The sequence below is a fragment of the Bidens hawaiensis genome, unplaced genomic scaffold (assembly GCF_021521415.1).
Source record: "Bidens hawaiensis isolate Kalapana, Puna unplaced genomic scaffold, B.hawaiensis_p1.1 tig00043105_1, whole genome shotgun sequence".
Taxonomy (NCBI): Eukaryota; Viridiplantae; Streptophyta; class Magnoliopsida; order Asterales; family Asteraceae; genus Bidens; species Bidens hawaiensis.
This window is the reverse complement of record NW_027497662.1, coordinates 133,969-154,551: the sequence shown is the minus strand read 5'-3', so window position 1 is coordinate 154,551 and position 20,583 is coordinate 133,969. Positions and strand designations below refer to the sequence as shown.

The 20,583-nt window shown below is 33.9% G+C and overlaps 1 protein-coding gene and 1 pseudogene across 2 annotated transcripts; both read right to left on the bottom strand.

The window, feature by feature from the left end:
- Nucleotides 1-3,640: 3,640 nt before the first annotated feature.
- On the bottom strand, nt 3,641-8,295 carry LOC143594134 (fatty acid hydroperoxide lyase, chloroplastic-like). The gene is made up of 2 exons (XM_077073522.1): nt 7,783-8,295; nt 3,641-4,781 (listed from the first exon to the last, which is right to left on the bottom strand). Exons 1-2 carry the CDS (start codon nt 8,284-8,286, stop codon nt 3,753-3,755), a joined length of 1,533 nt encoding a protein of 510 aa, XP_076929637.1. The 5' UTR covers nt 8,287-8,295; the 3' UTR covers nt 3,641-3,752.
- A 3,434-nt stretch (nt 8,296-11,729) lies between these two features.
- Nucleotides 11,730-18,591, bottom strand: LOC143594132 (glycosyltransferase BC10-like; annotated as a pseudogene). Its single transcript, XR_013146268.1, has 10 exons — nt 18,203-18,591; nt 15,438-15,554; nt 15,016-15,116; nt 14,810-14,881; nt 14,653-14,734; nt 14,225-14,305; nt 14,092-14,133; nt 13,864-13,923; nt 12,710-12,862; nt 11,730-12,078 (listed from the first exon to the last, which is right to left on the bottom strand). The product of XR_013146268.1 is annotated as a glycosyltransferase BC10-like (transcript).
- Between the last annotated feature and the right edge of the window lie 1,992 nt (nt 18,592-20,583).

Here is a 20,583-nt window from a genome sequence, read left to right as displayed (position 1 = left end):
ATGTAGATCGGGGTGCAAACGAGCCGAGCCGCTCACGAGCTAGTCAGAGATCCGATCGATAAAAAGCTCAAAACAAGCGAGCCTTATCGAGCCTGAGTCTCAAATAAAGCCCATTTAGTTATCGAACCCGAATTAGAGCCTTGTATGGGAAGATTGTTTGGGCTTGTCAAGCCTTAACGAAACTAGTGTATTTTTAAGTTTTAACTATTTTTTACTTCTGCGTATTAACTTCACACTGCAAATCCTAGCTCGAGGCGAGATTTGCCTTGTTTAAAGTACTGCACATGAGCTCAAGCCGAGTTTAGGCTACACTGCATAAGAGCTCGAGCCGAGCTTAGGCTTGTTTATTGTACTGCAAAAGAGCTCGCGCCGAATTTAGGCTCGTTTAAGATTTTTTCAAATATATAAACAATAAAAATGCAAATAATAATGCCGAGTTCGAGCTTTAAAAATAGAGGCTTGAAATGAGCCGAGCTAAAGCTTTCAAAAAAGAGCTCAAAACGAGCCGAACTCCAGCTTAAAAAAGAACTTTCAAAAAACCGAATTGAACCCCCAATAAACCGAAAAAAACGAATCGAACCCCAAAACCATTCACGGTTTTGAAAAATAAAAAACCGCACCGAGCCACACCATTAATCGCAACAATCTAATAAATTTCAATAATAATAATAATAAGTTAATAATAATAATAATAATAATAATAATATAAGTTAATAATAATAATAATAACCCTTACCGATCCATTGAAGCTCAAGGACTGAAGCAACCACGTATACCCATGAGTGGAATTAAACGAGATCGGATCCGGGTTAAGATCCGACTTCTGGTACTGACCACAATAAACGCAAACGAGTGAGTCTAACCCTCTTAATAATTTAGCTTGACAGAATTTGCATTTTATGTACGGCTGTGAAGAAGGGTTTAAGGATGAGATTGAGGCTTCGAACGTAGGAACTGACGGCAGAGTTGTGTCGTTTAAGGAGGATAGTCCGGCTGCGGTTCGGAATCCGATCTGGGTTTTGGTTATGAGATCGATTGGTATATCGAAGTCCATTGTGTTCGTTGACGGCGGCGTGACGGCGGTGATTTGTCGGAGCTCAGTGTGGTGTGGATGATGGGTGGCTTATTATTATTATTATTATTATTATTATTATTTAGAACATGGGCCTTTGTATTTTAATTGGGTTTCGGGTTATTCGGGTATTGTGTTATAGGAATAGAACTAGTGTTAGAGCATTCACATACATTCTTTAAATTTATGTGAGGAAAGTATGTAAATTATAGGGTGAGGTTTTGAGTGGTTATGAGTGTAAATTATAGGGTGGAGAGAAAAATGTAATGATTTTTAATAAATTTGAGGAAATATTTGGGGAACATTATTTGCCCCTATTTATTTTTTATTTTTTAATATTTGTTGGATTGGTTGTGAGTAGAGAAGAGAGAAAACTGTAATGATAAAGATATAAAAAATATTATTTAATTGAACAGTAGATAGAAATGTAATGTTTTTTAGTGTAATTATAGAGATAAGGATGAGGAATGTGATGAGAATGCTCTTATTACAGTTTTATTTGATGGGTTGTGTTGGGCGGGTCGATAAACCTGAGTTTTATTTGATTCATTTGTTTTTGACATATTTGGATCTTTAGCTCATGTGGTGGTTCGTTTTTTGGAGCGGGTAAAGAATGTGGTCCACAGTGACTCGCAGAGCCCGAAGAATTAAGGATTTATATTTAGTATAATAGGTTTTGCGATTCAAAAGAGGATAGCGACGCAGCTTATTGCTCGCTTACCCGTTATCTAAATGTAGCTCGGTTGGTGTTTATATGTGTAAGAATGCAGTCATGCAGAGTTAATATATTCAATAATAATAATAATAAACTCAAACGTAATTGGTCTTGGGTGTTAATGCGGTAAGTTGGCGCAACTCCGGTCAGGTACGATTAAATGTGTTTTGATATCCGAACGAAAAAACAAAAATAAAAGAAAAACATCTAAGATTAGAGGTGGACCAACTGGATGGTGTCGTTCATTAAATCTCGGGCGTTGGGAAGATTCGAGTGTTGTTGATCCTGGAAGTTGAGGCGGTGAGTCTACGTGAATTCGACTGATTTCCGTCACATTCGTTACGATACGGAACTAAAACAAAAAAAAAATAAAAAATTCAAAGACCAACACGGTGCTGTCAACTGGCCCAATCGACACTTAGCGGCAGTGCGGCACCAAATTTTGTAATTGTTATATGTAATAAAAAACAATAATATTACATGTTTTTTGACGCAACTAAGATTTGGGTTTATTGGTTTTAGGTTATTTGGTTTCGGGTTTATTCGGACTGGGTTAATTGGTTTTCGGGCTTTTAAATACATGTTGGAAAACATACTTTTTTAAGAAGATCAAGTCATAATATACCAACCATCACACTCTTATTTCATGATCTTCTGACTTGTTTGACTTATTATATTAAAGCTTTTGGGTTAATGTTATTGGATAATGGTTTACATAAGTTGCTTTTTGGTCTCAACTTAGTAATTATACTCTCTTAAACGTTTAAACGGACTAATGTGTTACTTGTGAGAGAAGTTATTTCTAAATTGTAATTGCTGATTATTTTACAACTAGATTGTGCAAAGCTTTAACAATTTCTTATCTTATAGCTTGAAATCTATTGTTGTATTGATGAAAGTTTTCATATTATATTGTTTTTAGAGCTAACAAACGAGTCGGACTGATGTTACAATAAAATGGTCTGGGTCAATCTTCAACGAATACTTGTATTTGTTATTCAAAGCAGGATGTCCTGTGAATTTCAGACACGACACGAACTATGCGGGTACAAATTTTGGACACATGTTGGGGTCAATTTAAAGTTGAATAAACAAACATATTTATCTAAACATGGTGTGTTCGTGTCATCCCAATGAATTTGTTGGTTGACTTATTTAATCCATTTTGTTATTTTATCTTTTTAGAGTGTGCCTTATGTCATAAGTTTAAAGTAATATAAAATAAAATTCACATTAAACTGATCATGTTTGTGTTAACCCGTAAATATTCATGTCGTGATTGGATTCACATGTCTGGCATTACTTTCATTACTTTCAGACAGTATTGTAAAAATCGCTAGTAGCTAGTCGGGCGATGGGGTGGGGACTAGCGATTAATCGGGATTAGTCGATATTAATTGGATCGGACTTAATGTGTAATTTTCAGTTTTATACATAGATGCACATATTTTTATATGTAGTTTTCAGCTTTATACATACACAAATATATTTTGTTTGAAATTTCGTTTGAAACCAGGGGTTTATGCTGAAATCTCCCGCGGGTAAACGGCCGATTTTGGTCGGAATCACACCGGAAACCGTTGTTTTTTGTCAGAATCTTGCCGGAGGCCGCCAATTTTGGCCTAATTTGACCGGAAACGGCCGATTAATTGGTCCGACTAGCCCGAAATTAATCACTGAAGTAGGGACTGACGATTAATCAAGGATTAATCAGTGACTAGTCGGGATTTTTGCAACACTACTTTCAGGTTTGTTTCAGGCTAGACTTGTCAAACCGCAAACAGACATTTTTATCTATTTTTTATGTATCATGTAAATAATTAACAAGCCTATTCCATCAAAACAATAAAATATTATTGTAACAAGATGATTTATTTAAATACAAAGGGTAACATGTTTTTTATTCAACAGTTAAAACACTTCAAAAACATAAATAACAAATCATGGTTTTTGGTCTCACATTGTTCATGGTTTCGGTTTCTCAACAGCCGTAAACGACGTACCGTCTATCGTAACCGAATCGTATCTAAGAAACAAGTGTGCGAGAAACAACGTAGCCGTAAGGGTAACAAAGTCTTTTCCCGCACACTGTTTGTTAGACACAGTCGGTGTACCCGATTGCGGTCCATTTGACCAAAACAAATAACTCAACAGCTCTTTACCCTTCTCGCCCGTAAACCGATCCGCAATAAATGTTTCCGGGTCATCAAACACTTTCGGATCTTTCATCACCAAAGCTTGAAACCCGCAAAGAAGCTCGCCTTTTTTCACTTTGAAAACCGCGTCATGAGAACTCAGATCAAAATCCTTGCGGGCCCGCCCGTACTGCTGTGGTACAGGCGGGTTCAGTCTGAGTGTCTCATAGACAAAGGATTGAACCAGGTCCAGTTCTTGAACGAACCTGAAGCTCAATCCTGACCCTGATTTTTCTCTCACTTCCTTTCTTAACTTTTCTTGGATTCCGGTTTTATCGGTTCCCAACGCGTTTAATAAACTTAAGAAAAATATTGAAAACCCGCCGAACGCGTTGAACCCAAGAATAAAAAGAAGGTTATGGATTGCGTCGTCTTTACTTAGTTTGAACTCGGTTTCAGCGCGTGAAATTACTTCTTTGCCCTCGGTTTCGATGAACTCGTATAGCTTGTTATAGTCACCGCTCACTAGAAAAAAGGGGTAAGCGAAAGAATGTAGGAAGATTTCAACCAAGGGTTGGAGCGCGTTGATTGGGATTGAGGGTAGGAGTTGGACCGCGAGCCAGCGGTCCATACGGATGTAGCCGTTTTCGGCTATGTCAGGTGAGTTAGCCGGGTCTGCACCAGCTATGGTGAGGGATGAGAAAGCGAAGATGAATTTTTGAAGGGGTATGATGTAGCTGACGGGACCCGCGGAAAGTTGTGGCTCGATGGAGTCCCACATTGCATCTAGTAACGTGGTTAGGGTCGGGATCCAGACGGATGAGCTTTGTTTAAGCGTGTCGATTGCGAAGGCTTTGATCTGCCATTTAAACACGAGTTAAACCGTAATCATAATATAAATTACAAATATAAAAAAGGATGTTGTTATACAAATATCACCACAAATAATGTATACTGCCACATCATAGAGACAGTATACACACTAGAGTCTGTTATATCATACGGGCCGTATGATAGGATATAAAAGGTCATGGAGGCCATATGACTTTGTCATTTCTTTTTTTTCTCTTTTTTTTTTGTGTGCCAGTCAAACATATCATACGAGTCGTATGGTGCTTATAGTTATACAGGACACATGACTATTTTCAAACCACAACCCGTATGATTATCATATCCCGTTGGAACATTTTCAGTCTTTCATATAGCCATACAGGACCGTATGACCATACAGCTCGTATGAAACGTCAGTGATGTCTGGATAGTATGTCAATGATAATTTTTAACACCTTTTATAAAAATGACAATTTTAAGTATATTAAAGAAATAATTTGTCCGAATATTAAATTATAATAAGTGAGTTAGAAAAATAAAAGTGTCTCACATGATGCAATATGATTGAGACTAATGAATTATTAAATATTAAATAATTAAAAAAATAAAAATATCAAATTCATTGACACCTAGTCTTTTATATCACCGCGGTATTCACGTGGATGTTTGTCCCTATATGAATCCATGAGTCATTGAAAGATTAAAAGACAAATTTCCATATAACATGTGTGTAGATGACACCCTATGTTGATTGAAGTTAAAAACAAAAACCAAACTTGTGACCACTATATTATCTTACAAAAATCCCTAACTAAAAGTCTAAAACAAAATATCTTCATGTGTTACAAAATATATATATATATCCATATTTATATACATGTCTTTTTTACTTTTAAAAGAAGTTTTTTTTTGTGTAAACTGCGGTTTTCGTCCCTGTGGTTTATCCAAATCTGCTGTTTTATTTTAATTGTTTCAAATTTGCGATTTTCGTCCATGCGGTTTCATTTCACCTACAATTAAACCTGAATTCATTAACCCCGTTAAGTCTGGTCGTTAAACCCTTCAGCGTACCCTTCACGTGAGGGGCAGTTTTGTCCTTTTTTCCCCAAATACACTCCTGCACCTCACGTGAGAGGGGGGGGGCTTGCGAACTACGACTGGATTTAGAAAAAGGATAAAAATGTCTCTCACGTGAGGGGTACGCTGATGGGTTTAACGATCAAACTTAATCGGGTTAGTGCATTCGAGTTTAATTGCAAGTGAAATAAAACCGCAGGGACGAAAATCACAAATTTAAAATTATTAGACTAAAACCGCAGATTTGAATAAACCATATGGACGAAAACAGCATATCACTCTATTTTCTTTTTTTAGGTCTAAATTTGCACATGGGAAATACTAACACAAGGTTGAGATCTTGTGACATCTGGGATAAAGATAAGGTGATATACTAATATCTGTCTTAACAAAAATAAAAAATCTAAATTGGATTTTTTGAAAATGTCAAATATGAAACTGATTTGACTGGTAAATTATTAGGTAAACATACACCTATTTCCAACCTTTTAATAAAAATATTTATTTTTTTATAAAAATATACACCTGTTCTTTAATTATTCTCACATTATTAGTTAAAATTGGTTATAATTTATAAATATCAAATTTTGAAGGAAAAAAAAACTCGAGTTGTTATGATGTATACATCATTAATTATTTCATAATAATGTTAACAATTGGCGAATATAATTAGATAGACATGATACAGTCATTTTCAGCCTTTTAATAAAAATATTTAACTATTTTATAAAAATATGCATCTGTTCTTTAATTTATCTCAAGGGTCATTACTTAAAATTGATTATGCATAACAATTATTTCATAATAATCATAATAATTGAGGAATATTCGTGTCTTTAAATAAAATATCTTTATAAAAACTGCCATTCTATATGTTTTTTTAAAAAAAATAAATGATTTCTGTTAGTTTTTGCCTAAACATACACATGGGTATAGTATAAAGATAAGGTCAAATATTATCCAACTAAAAAAAATATATATCTAAACTGGAATTTCTCAAAATGATTGAAGTGCCTAAAACCTAATTAATGTAACAAACTAACCGACTAACTTGTAAAATAATAATTAGCTAAATACCCAACTATTTTCTAGTTATTTTGGATGTAAACGAGCCGAGCGACTAGTAAGCTACTTGAGATCAGATCAATAAAAAGCTTGACCCGAGCCGACCCTTATGCGCTTATCAAATCCAAGCCTTGAACAAGCTCATTTGATTATTGAGTACAGCTCAAGCCTTGAATGTGAATGTCGTTTTGGGCTTACTGAGTCTTAACGAGCCTAATGTATTTTTAAGTTTCAACTCTTTTAGACTTCTTTTACACCGCATACTACCAAGCTCGAGCTGAGCTTTTGCTCGTTAAGGTTTATCACAAAATAAAAAATATATAATTATTGTAGATAAATTAATTAGGAAATGACAAACTAGCCGAGCTCGAGCTCTGGTAAGTCAAATCCAGCTGAGCTCAACCTAATTAACCTTAGGCTCGGCTCGTGTGCACGCTTAGTTCTTTCATTGCAATGATATGAAACGTGGAAGGCGATTGTTAAACGACAACTATAATTTCCTATGAACGTAGATGGTGAATGGATCTAACAAGTATAATTTTATCTCTGAATGATCAATTATCCCCAAATCGAGCATAATCGAGTTAAGCCTCTTAATGGTAATTAAGAGGCTATTTAAGACTACCTCTTAAACATTAAAATGTTATGAACTATTAAGAGGTAACATGTAGCCTCTTAATGAACTATTAAGAAATAGCTCTTAATGATTGTCAAGAGGCTATCAAACAACCCCTAAGTCTTAATAGTCAAGAGGTAGTTTGTTTTAAACATTTTACCTCTTAGCCATTACAAAAGTAGCCTCTTAATGATTATTAATAATCATAATCATTAAGAGGCTACCGAACATAAAATTAGGTTAAAGAAAAACCGAAAAACCCGAACCGCACTTGCTCATGCTGCGGCTCGGACGGATCCAAGTACGCGCAAACTCTCCGATCACCGGTAAACTTCGTACTAGGCATCCAATCACCAACAAGCACATTCCTCTTGTCCACCAAGTCCATATCAAACATATGAGCAAAAGACTTAACATCCAAAACCGCTATGACGTTTGGATTGACCAAAAAGAATGGAAAACTGGGAGGCACATTGGTACGGAACACCGTACTGCTGTGCCTCTCACTTCTTTTTTTAAAGAAGGTTTCGGTTCCTTGGAACCACGCGTAGTCCAACCGGTCGGCTAGCGGACCGAGGAGTGGGAGTCCGTAGCCGCCCGGGATTGGACGGACGGGTAGGGAGGAAGTTGGTGGTTGGGAAGTTGTGGTGGTTGGTGATGTTAGTGGTGGTTGGGAGGAGTAACAGAATATTATTCTGTTGTTGGATTTTAGTTTTGAAGGTGGGTTTAAATGTTTGAATGAAATTGGAGAGCAGAATGGAGTGGTGAGATCCATGGGGTTGAAGAGTGTAGAGATGTGAGTATTGTTAGGAGTTTATAAATGGATCTAAAGGACTAGTGGTTTAGAGATTTTTCTTTTCTGTTTTGCATACCGGTACTGACTAGAGGGGCACGAACTGGTTAAAAACTCAAAACTGGTTTGGTTAATAAAAGGTAAAACTGGTTTATGATCGTTTTTTATTCGGGTTGAAATCGGTTTCTTATCATGTTATGATCGGTTTTGGTTCGGGTTTGAGCGGTTTCGATTTGGGTTTTGACCGGTTTTTTCCCAGTTTTGGCTGGTTTTGGTTCGGTTAACCGGTTTTGATGAAGAAAATTACAAACCGACGGTTTCAATCGGTCCCAAACTGGTTTCTACATAATCGTTTTCAAACCGGTTCAGTTCGGTTCGGTTCAGTTAATCGGTTTATTTGCCCACCTCTTGTACTGACCAAATAAAATAGGTATTAGTGTCGGTATTCGTTTTTTTATGTTTTGGTTTTGGTATTTTCAGTGGTACTTGTACTGGATTGAAAAATTGGTTGGGTATTTGGTATATGGTTTTATTCGTTTTCGGTATCGGTATTTTTCCGGTGTGGTATTGATACAAGTATTCGTTTTTTTATGTTTGCGGTATATTATTTTACTCATTTAAATGGATTTAAAGGTCTAGTAGTTTAGAGATTTTTTCTCTCCTTTGAATACTGGTACTAACCAAACACAATAGGTATTGGTACCGGTATTCTTATTTTCATGTTTTCAATTTTGGTATTTTCAGTGGTACGTATAGGCACCATATTGTAATTTTGGTTGGGTATTTGGTATATGGTTTTATTTGTTTTCGGTATCGGTATTTTTCAAAGTGGTATTGGTATTGATATTCGTTTTTTCACGTTTTCGGTATGTTGTTTCTCATTTTCGGTATCGATGTTTTGCGGTACCAGATTTTTTTACTTCGGTATATTGTTTTATTCGTCGCCAGTATTGTTATATTTCAATGTTGTACAGTTACATGTATTCGTTTTTTCATGTTTTCGGTAAATAAAATGGTACTCTAAAGATGTGAATATTGTTCCAATTCAAATGGATTTAAGGACGACTAATAAGAGGAGGAGTTTTCTAATATATCGATACCGTTTCAAACTAATATTCGTTTTTTGTACCAGTATTGGTATTCGTTTTTTCATGTTCTTGCCTTCGGGTTTTTTCAATGGTACGTATACCGAGCCGATAACTCGATATGGTATTTGGTATATGGTTTTACTTGTTTTCGGTATCAGTATTTTTCGGTACAGTACCAGTACAATACATGGGCGATCTCACACCTAGAGTAATTCGATCGATCGTGTGGTCCATAGTGGGGATGAGACTAAACAATGTAAGTAGAGACAACAATCTCATAACATAATAATTTGTACTAAATCAATGGAGTTACTAGTATTATTATTTGTGAAGAAGAAAAACAATAAGACTATGTGTAATGGGACGTGAGTTTGGGCGAGAAAGGGCGACAAGGGAGAGCACACCGCCCCCCTGGGAGATTTGGGCGAAATAGGGCGGGGGCGAGGAGAAGATGTCGCCCAAGAAGAAGAAAAAAATATTATTATTATATTAATATGTGTGTGTTATATATACATATATGTATATATTATTATTATATTACTATTGTAACCCCTACATCATTACACCCAAAAAGAAAATTTTCACTCTTTGTTGACTAGGCGCCACACGACGCAAAACGCCTCAATTTGTAGCCCCTCAACTACGCATAGCCTAAAAGGCTAACGAGTCATATGATGTGCTTTAAGTTGTCCTCTCTTGGGCCTACACTTGACTGTAGTAGTACTAGTAGCATGTGACTTTTTAAAATTTGAAGTAAAATATCTACTCATTTTAAGTTATTTTGTCAAATATTTGAAAAAAAATATCTAAACTCATTCTTGATTAGATTTATGAATTTAGTCGTATCAATGCCAATTGTCAAAACGGGATAGAAGCATGATATGTTCGGGTTCATTTACGTGACTACATATGACGTACGTGTTAGTAGCGAGTCAGAGTGTTCAACAACAGTGTATGATGTGCTGAAAGGATAAGATGCTTGTATGAAGTCTGATTAGATTTATTTAGAGTTATGAGTTGAGTTTAGATCAGTATAAATTTAGTATAACCCATTGCGTAACCCGTCCACGTCACCTATTTCACCACAATTAGAAAGAACAACCAAGCATCTCAAAGTTTTATGTCAACTCATCCTCTATATTATAGGTGTCCTCATTAGTCACATTTGTTTGGTTGTCATAAATGTCCTCATAAATGTCCTCATAAATCTAGTCTTCATCAACTAGATTACTATATATATATATATATATTCCTTTGAGATTTCAAGTTTCATTTAAGTTTTGATACCATTTGTTTGAAACAAGTAAGGTGGAGACCAGAGATAGAGGTGTCAACAATTTTAATATGCTTATTTATTGACTGATATAAAACGCTTTGAAATATTTAAAATTAGAGCTTTTGTACAAACTTAAACTTACCACCTTTATTTTGAATGACAAACACCATACACTATACCCATAAATTAAATATACATGGGAAATTTTATTTGTTAGTTCATAAATACTCCCAAAATGTAAAATAATAAAAAGAAAAACATACAATTTAATAATCCGAAAGCATCCTATCTTAATTGTGAGGTCTTTTTCCTCTACATTTATAATTAAATAAAGTATAATCAAACAAGCTTACTATACTAACCAAGATTTATGCATGATAAATAAAAAAGTAAAAAAAGAAAATAAAGAAAACAATAAGTAGACAGAAAACAAAATTTCAAAAAAATCATATAAAGATAACGAAAAAAATCTAAAATAAAACCAAAAGGAGTACAAAAATAGAGTCCCACACCACAAGTCCTTTTTATTATTATTTTAATCTATCTTTCACACGGTTATATTTTAAAATTTTCATCTTTAATTCGTTCACCTTCATTTGAAAAATAAGGAGCTAACGGTTAGCTATAAGTTTACAAAGCCATATGTAGAGGTCACACATTCATGCCCAATGGCGCCCCCATCCTCTCACTGGCTGGAACAAACTCTAACACACATATGGGCGCTATAATGATAACGCCGGAAACCATTTTGATCTCCATAAGGGGGGGGGGGGGGGGGGGGGGGGGATGGAGGGTTATGGCGGCCATGTGGTGCTTCACAGAAATTAACTCTAAATACTAATTTTATTATCATTTAAAAGTCTTTACTAATAACACAGAAAATATAAAATAATAACATTGAATCAGGAATACTAACGTGTAAAAATAGCAAAAAAGTGGTAATCTATATTTGACTTAGTTTTGCTATTTTGAAAACGGTTAGCGACACAACTTGTTGGTTGCCTGCTTAAAAAGGGTTAGCGGCACAACTTTTTAGTGAGTATCTTATTATTAAAAAAATAAATAAACAAATGAATAATGTTCTTTGACATTTAAAGGAATTAGATGGTCTGCAATACTCTCAACAAAATGGCATATCTGAAATACCCTCCATATGTACACATGCTCTCAACTCGGTATACATCCGCTATAACTCTTTTCCATATTTGCCGCCTACAAGACTAGCCTATATTCGGTCTAAAAACAACATGTCGGGATCATATGGCCCACCACACCGTTGTTTAAAAGGCGCATGGCTGCACCACGAGTGAACTTCCTTGCAAATAGGTAACATGGTCCTCGGCTGGATTCAGAACCATGACCGCACCATTCGGTCCGGTTCTCAGACTTGAAATAAACATGGTCAATATCCTGCACATGTTTAGTGCGGTTACAGATTACACAACAAAAAGTGATTCATGCTTAAAAAAATGCATGTAAATTGTCGGTGTTACCCTTGCAGTCTTGCACCATAAGAAAAGAACACCGAGTATAAGATGTAAGGGCTAAAAATAAATTGTTAAAATATATTAATTGTCGATTAATAAACAGTTTGGTTTTCAGTTTTCGTTTTTCTTTTTGTTTTTTCGGGTTTGGGAGAATTGAGCACAATAATCTATTATACCACAGCATGAGCTTAAATTTTAATACCTCATTAACCGGAGTAATATTATCTAAATAAGTAAATATGTAAATCAACACTATAAATTTACTTTAAATATTGAACAAATAATCAAATACTACCATTCAAAAACTAAATCGACGGTTTTTCAAAATATTTCAGTATCTTTCTTTTCTGATTTAAACTAAAAAAACTAAACCAAAACCAAAAATCATTTTTTTTCCTCAAGTTCAAAACAGACCTTCAACAGTTTTAATATGGTTTTGTTTTTTGTGTTCTATTCTTTTTTTCTTTTTTCGGTTTCGTGCACGACCCAACTACATGATTTTAATTGAAATTTAAAAATGTGAAGCAAACTAATAAGTTGAAGCGGTTAATTACCTTAATATCCTGAATGGTTTTCTGGCTAGCACTTGCATAATTATATGTTACAGGGTGCCAGGCTTGTGTATTCATCGTTTCAGCTGCAGTTGTCTGGTTCCATAAAGAATAAGTCAATGTTCTTCTTGCCAATTCATCTTTGAATCCCCGCATCTTATTATAAAAAAAAACAAAATAAAAAGCATAATTGTTAGGGTTTTTGTTATCGGCCGTTTAGAAATTAGAAGTAACATTTGGATATTATTGGTTATAGTAAAACGGGTTGTATAAGATAGTGTTTGGATGTGTTTCTGTTGTTTTTGAAGTTATAATATTTAAATGTTTTAAGTGTTCTTTTTATTATATTAAAAAACGAACTACACGGATGGTCCCTATGGTTTACCAAATTATGGAATTGATACATGCTTTTAAAATTACACCTTTAGACCCGACATTATTAAAAAAAGTAACACATTTAGTCTCAGCTCACACATGGGGTTAATTTTCCTGTTAAATAGGTGTGCAATTGTTAAGATTTGATATGTTATAGATTGAATTTAGAGAAGATAATAGGGATAAAAAGGAATAACGATTATATTATTGAAAACGTAAAGAAAGATTACAATAGATTCCCGGGCCTAGCCCTATCTCACCGCATAAGCAGGAGCCATGGCAATGCCATCTTAAACATAAACATACTCTCCCTCTCCCTATTAGCTATTGATATCTATTTATAGAAATATAAGTTGCACTTGACCCCCTCATAAAATAGACAAACGACATTTAGACTAGAAACTAGATACGATTCCTATCAGCAATGACCAAAATACCCTTACCATTTATATAATAAAATTAAAATAATAAATCACTGGCCCCACCTCCAACAATTTTTTTTAAATTAACACTTAAAAAGATAAAGGAATTTTAGTCATTTTCAAATATTTAACAGAAGGTTAACCCCGTCTAATGGCTGGGACCAACTGTTTTACATTTTGCAGTCTAAAGGTGTAATTTTGAAATCTATGTATCACATCTGTAATTTGGGTAAACCGTAGGGACCAACCGCGTAATTCATGTTATGTAAAATGACCAAAAAATATGTTTTCTCATTAAAAAAATCTGAAGCAAATGGATATAAAATATTGCTAAAGGACATATAATAATATTTCGCTTACTGCAAGTAAAGTGGGGACATAATGTTCATCTGGGATGCAATTGTGTTGCTGCTGCTCTTTCTGCAAAGATAAAAATATTTATATTAATAATAATAATAATAGTAATAATAATAATAATAATGTAAAAAAAAGAGTGGATTTATATTAGTCAACTTTATAGGAATCATGATAAAATGTAATTTAAACTTGAGCACATGTAAAAACAACATAATACTTTTATTTACTTACAAGAGACTCATTTCCCTTGCTCAAGTCTAGAAGCGGTCGCCGCTGATTTATTAATAAAATAACAAAAAAAAAGTATAAATAGACATGGTAATAAGAAATTAAGATAAGAACAAATAAATGGTAATGAAGATACCTTGCAGTGATTGTTGAATACTGGGAAAACAACATTATCATATGCAACCACCTCTGCATGCTTTCTGACCAATGTGATCCACTGTAATCAGTAATCATGCAACTGTTTAAAGTTAATTATAGTAAAAGAAATTAAAAAAATTAGAGAAATAATGTATGCATAAGCCACCCAAATACTAAAATATTGTTACCGATCACTCAAGCATAAATTTTGCTAGAGTCTGAAAATTTGTAAAATGACAAAAATGGGCATGAATCGATAGACAACCAACTCTAGATGGATTACCAAGAAATACATATGAGCAGATTCACAGGCATTCTTGTTATGGGAGGTTATTTGTACCCCATCTAAACCTATAGTTAACAACTGTATCCTCTTTTTTACTTTATCTTATTTTGAAATAGGAGGGTATATTCATACAAAATTACCTGGGATCCTTTACGCCATTTTTCTTTAGGTATGTCAGGAGACATCTCTGGATTATAACGTGTGTCTGTGGCATCAATAAAGCTGAAAAATAAAACAACACAAGATGTAAACTATACATCACATAAATTAATATTTCCCTGTGACATTGAAAATTACCTGTCCACAAAACTTCTTGGAGATGACATTAAATATGTGTATATGTAACTGAAATTATATAGCGGGACACAACTGGAAAAGAAAACAAATAAACTTATAACAATATACAAATGACAATAGATAATCAAGTTTAGCATTACTTACATTTTGTATGCGTAATAATATCACACACATATGTAAATATATAAGAACTCAGTGATAGAAACCTGTCAGAGAGAAGAACAAATATATGATTGTGTGGATCATCAAGGGCTGCTTTGAACAGCAGCTTTTCTGCTTGAATCATAGTCGGCTTACCCCAACCCACCTGTACAATACCAACTACAATTAGCATAAACATGTTAAAGATATTCATAATGTTAACTATATCAGGGAGTGCTTGGATACAGAATTTAAAACTGTTTATCTGATTATCAGTCGTAATAAACCGACTTTGCTTCTGAATTCTGACTATTTAAAGTCAAAACATCAGTTTCATACCAGCTCTAACAAAATTGATTATCTAATGGTAAGATAAAATTACATATTTTCAATACTCAAAACATCTGATTACATCCGATTATTTGATTCTAAATAAATCACATCATTTATAAAGAAAAGAAATCATTGATTAGTTTGATCAGTATACCTCAACACTGTTTTCTAACTGCCGATTGTAGAAAAATGCTGATCTGGTAGATGATGCATCAAACACAAAACCAGGCTTCGAGTGTATGTAAATTGAGAATTTCTCAGGATCTGCATTCTGTAAGCTCATCAACTTCAAATGTTCGATAATGTGTCTCAAAACATTTTACTAAATTCTGGCCCAAAATAACATGAATTTAAAGTTCATATGGGGATATAGTTTGCACTTTGCATTAAATAAGATTTCTCCCCTATATTACAGGCTGCAGACACCAAAACTTTGGGGTTAAATTAGGTAAAAACTGTATCACAATATGCCCTTAAAGATCAGCAATACTGAACTATAGCTTAATCTATCAAATCTACTACACATGAAAACTAAATAACTATCCAAACACTCTCTAAAATCTCCAGGCATTGTCTTCAAGAAGACAATAGTAAAACTTTGAGTTCATTACTTCATATCACCTGCATGTTTGTGATCCTGTAAGCTCTAACTCCCAAATTGATTAGCACTTAAAACCACCATGAGCTATATAGTAAACCTAATAATCAATATGAACTATATAGCTTGATAAGGATTAGATGCAGTATTTTGTAACCAATTATTATATAATATAACTAGACTTCAAACATCAACTATAATAATGAACACATGAAATCCACAAACAAACAAACAAACCTAAAGAAGTGTTGCAGAGGAAATCAGTACGAACTATATACTTAACCTAATAATCAATACAAGCCATATAGTAAACCAAATAATCAATATGAACTATATGCTAAGCCTAATAATCAAAATGGCCTATACAGCAAACCTAATCATCAGTATGAACTATATTGTAAACCTAATAATTAATATGAACTATATACTAAGCCTAATAATCAAAATGATCTATATACTAAACCTAATAATCCGTATGAACCATATAGCAAACCTAATAATCCATATGAACTATATACTAAGCCTAACAATCAGTATGAACTATCTACTAAAGTACTAAACCTAATTATCAGTATAATAAATCACTATGAACTATATACTAAACCTAATAATCACTACAAACTATAGCCTAACGATGCATATATAGGATTATAAACAGTATGTTGCATCCAGCATCATCTAACATAACTTGAATTAAAACATCAGCTAACAAAACTAACATAACAAATCTATAACCAAGCTCACCTTGAAGAAATTATGCCAAAGGAAATCAACTGGAATATTATCCCGAACAAGAAACAGGAACGTGATCTTCATCCAAAAGATTTCAAAACTCAATATGAACTATACACTAAACCTAATAATCAATATGAACTATACACTAAACCTAATAATCAACATGAACTATATAGTAAACCTAATAATCAATATGAACTACCTAATAATCAACATGAGCTACCTAATAATCAACATGAGCTATATACAAAACCTAATAATCAATATGAACCTAATAATCATCAATATGAACTATATACTAAACCTAATAATCACTAAGAATTATATATACTAAACCTAACAATCAACATGAACTATATACTAAACCTAATATTCAATATGAAGCACAAACTGTAATTTAACTATAGCTTAATGATGCACATACAGGATTCTAAACAGTAATTTGTAACCAATAATCAATACAAACTCTACAGTAAACCTAATAATCACATACTGAAACTAACTACAGCTTAATAATACAAATACAGAACCAAACGAACCTAATAATCAGTATGAACTACATATATAGTAAACCTAATAATCAGTATGAACTATATGCTAAACCTAATAAGCACAAATTGTAATTAACTACATCATAATGATGCACAAATTGTAATTAACTTCAATTAAAACATCAACAACACAAATTTACCAAAACGAACCTTGAAGTATAAATTGTACATGCTAAACTTGAATTGAAACATCAACTATACAAATTGACTATATACTAAACCTAATAATCAACATGAACTACATACTAAACTTAATAATCAAACCATATATAAGCATAAACTGTAACTAACTATAGCTTAATAACACACATACAGAATTACAAGCAGCGTACTATAACCAGCATCATCTAACATAACTTGAATTAAATCATCAACTAACAAAATTTTCATAACAAATCCATAACCAAGCTCACCTTGAAGAAATTATGCCAGAGGAAATCAAGCGGAATATTATCACGAACAAGGAACACGAACTCTATCTTCATCCAAAAGCTTTCAATACGCAATATGAACACTAAACCTAATAATCAACATGAACTACCTAATAATCAAAATGAACTATATACTAAACCTAATAATCATCAATATGAACTGTACACTAAACCTAATAAGTACAAATTGAAACTAACTACAGCTTAATTACACAATTACAGGATTATAAACACTAATTTGCATCCAACATATCATCTAACTTAACTTCAATTAAAACATCAACACAAATTAACCAAAACAAACCTTGAAGAAGTTGTGCCAGAGGAAATCAAGCGGAATATTATCACGCACAAGGAACAGAAACGCGATCTTCATCCGAAAGCTTTCAAAACGCAATATAAACTATACACTAAACCTAATAAGTAACAAGAACTATATAGTAAACCTAATAATATATATGAACCTAATAATCAACATGAACTACCTAATAATCAACATGAACAATATACTAAACCTAATAAGCACAAATTGAAACGAACTAGAGCTTAATAATACACATAGAGGCTTATAAACAGTAATTTGCAACTAATAATCAATACGAACCTTGAAGAAGTTATGCCAGAGGAAATCAAGCGGAATATTATCACGAACAAGGAACATGAACGCGATCTTCATCCGAAAGCTTTCGAAACGCAACTCATCATATCCGAAATCAGTGAGACTAGACGCCGATTTAAACCTAAGTTGAGTGAACAGTCCGGAAAACACTACGATACAGAATAATAATGATAATAATATCAGAAACTTTAACACGAACGGCGAGATATTGCGTCTGGATGCAGCATTTGGAAATCGCTTCTTCGGAGTCATAATAATAATAATAATAAGTTGAATGAATGTATAGGTGAAGACTGAAGAGTGAATTATTAACGGTGGAGATGGAGTTTGTTACGACGGCGTTACGGTGGTGTGAGAGTTTGTTTGTTTGTTTGAAGACGGCATCGGACGGAAGAATGTAGGAGGGACGGATAAAAACGAGTAAATTTACAAACGCGTATAAAAATTTTACGAAATAAAACGTATAAATTTACACTACTTAGCAAAGAAACGGGATGACCGGATCCACAATACAAGCGAGTCGAACCGAGGGTGCTTGTTTATACTTACGAGAGCTTGAGCTTGATTTTGGCACGTTTCGAGCTTTTTGCTCTAAAGCGTGAGGTCGACTATGGCTCATTTTGAGGTTGAGCTCGGGCACTCGGCTCAAAGCTAGATTTTGGCTCGTTTCGAGCTTTTTTGAATAAAGCTCGAGCATGACTTTGGCTCAATTTGAGTTTTTTTCCTCAAACTCGAATTCAACTCATTTTGACTTAGGAGAGATCGAGCTTGACTTTGACTTGTGTCGAGCTTTTTTCTAAAGCTTGAGATCGACTTGTTTTGGCTTATAAGAGCTCAAGCTCGGCTTTGGTTCATTTTTAGCCTTTCCTTTTTCAAAAGCTGGAGATCGACTTTTGGTTAGTTTAGAGATGTTTTTCAAAAGCTCGAGCTCATATCAACTCGTTATTATTTATTAGTTAATTTACATGTTGGAAAAAAAACTTAAAATGAGTATATGCTCTGCTCGAGCTAGTGTACAGTAGCTTAAACAAGCCAATGCTCAGCCTGAGATCAAATGTGCGGTGTGAAAGTAATATATAGAAGTCCAAAACAATTCAAACGAAAAAAAAAATACCAGGCTCGTTAAAGCTTGAAGAGCTTAATCGATTTTCTTATAAAGGCTTGAGCTTTGGCTCAATAACTAAACAAACTTTATTTGAGGCTCAGGCTCGATTCGGGCTTAATGAGGCTCGTCTTGTTTCAGGCTTTTATCAACCCGATCTTGAGAGGCTCGGCTAGTTTTCACCTCTAATCATATACAAATATTTGTGTTAATGTTTTTCTTTAATAATAACTTTATGTATATGATTCTTAGGAAAAAAAATAATGAGAACTTTATAACCCGTGAGTAGCGACCACATTACCTCATAGTCAGTGTTGTAAAAAATCGTTAGGTGCTAGTCGGCGGTATGGTTGAGACTACGATTAATCAGGATTAAAAGGGTATAGTCGAATTGAAATATGTATGCAAATTTTCTAATGTACATATATATTACAAATTTTATGTATAAAATTTTCAACTTTTACCGATTTTAAACAAATAGGGATTAATCTGCAACAAGTCAGTGGAGTTGCGACCAATGATTCGTTTGGTCACGATTTTTACAACACTAATCCTAGCTACTCACTAACCAACTACCTCTACCACACCCTCACATGTATATGTTGATACATATGAAACGCATTGATTAATTCCATAGCAAACTTCAAATATAGTAACATCATATGCCCAAAATAAACTATGATCCAAAGTAGAAATTAGCATACAAGATGATAAGAAACAAGAGAGGAATCACACAATAAGAGAATGGAGAGATATAAGAGTTTAGATTTTGCTAAATAATCGTAGATATACATCAATTTTTTTAACATGTTTGAAACTACCCCTAATACCCGAATGAGTTTTCCTGAGACGGATGTCAGTCGTCTATACTAATTTTGACGTTCTAACCCTAACTTAACCAGGGACACCATCAACGAAGAAACCACTGTGGGAAAACCCCCTTGAGTCAGGTTTCACCTGAGACCATAAGATCTCAAACGTTAACTATCACCTCTATAGGCTCCATGTCATTGGACCAAAATACCAATTATGATATACATCAATTTGATAGTTGACTTAGTTGTAACGTTTTGTGTGTGAGTTTGTGGTTAAGGAATACAAGTTTTGCATCATATGATTTGGGTAAAGTTAATTTTATTTCATTTTGTATTGTCAGGCGTCAGCTGCTAAAATTTAAGACGAGTAAAGAACGTATCGTCGGTATCGGGAGCCCTCAATGTTTAAAAACCCAAGTTTTATATATTAGTAAATTACTATATAATGA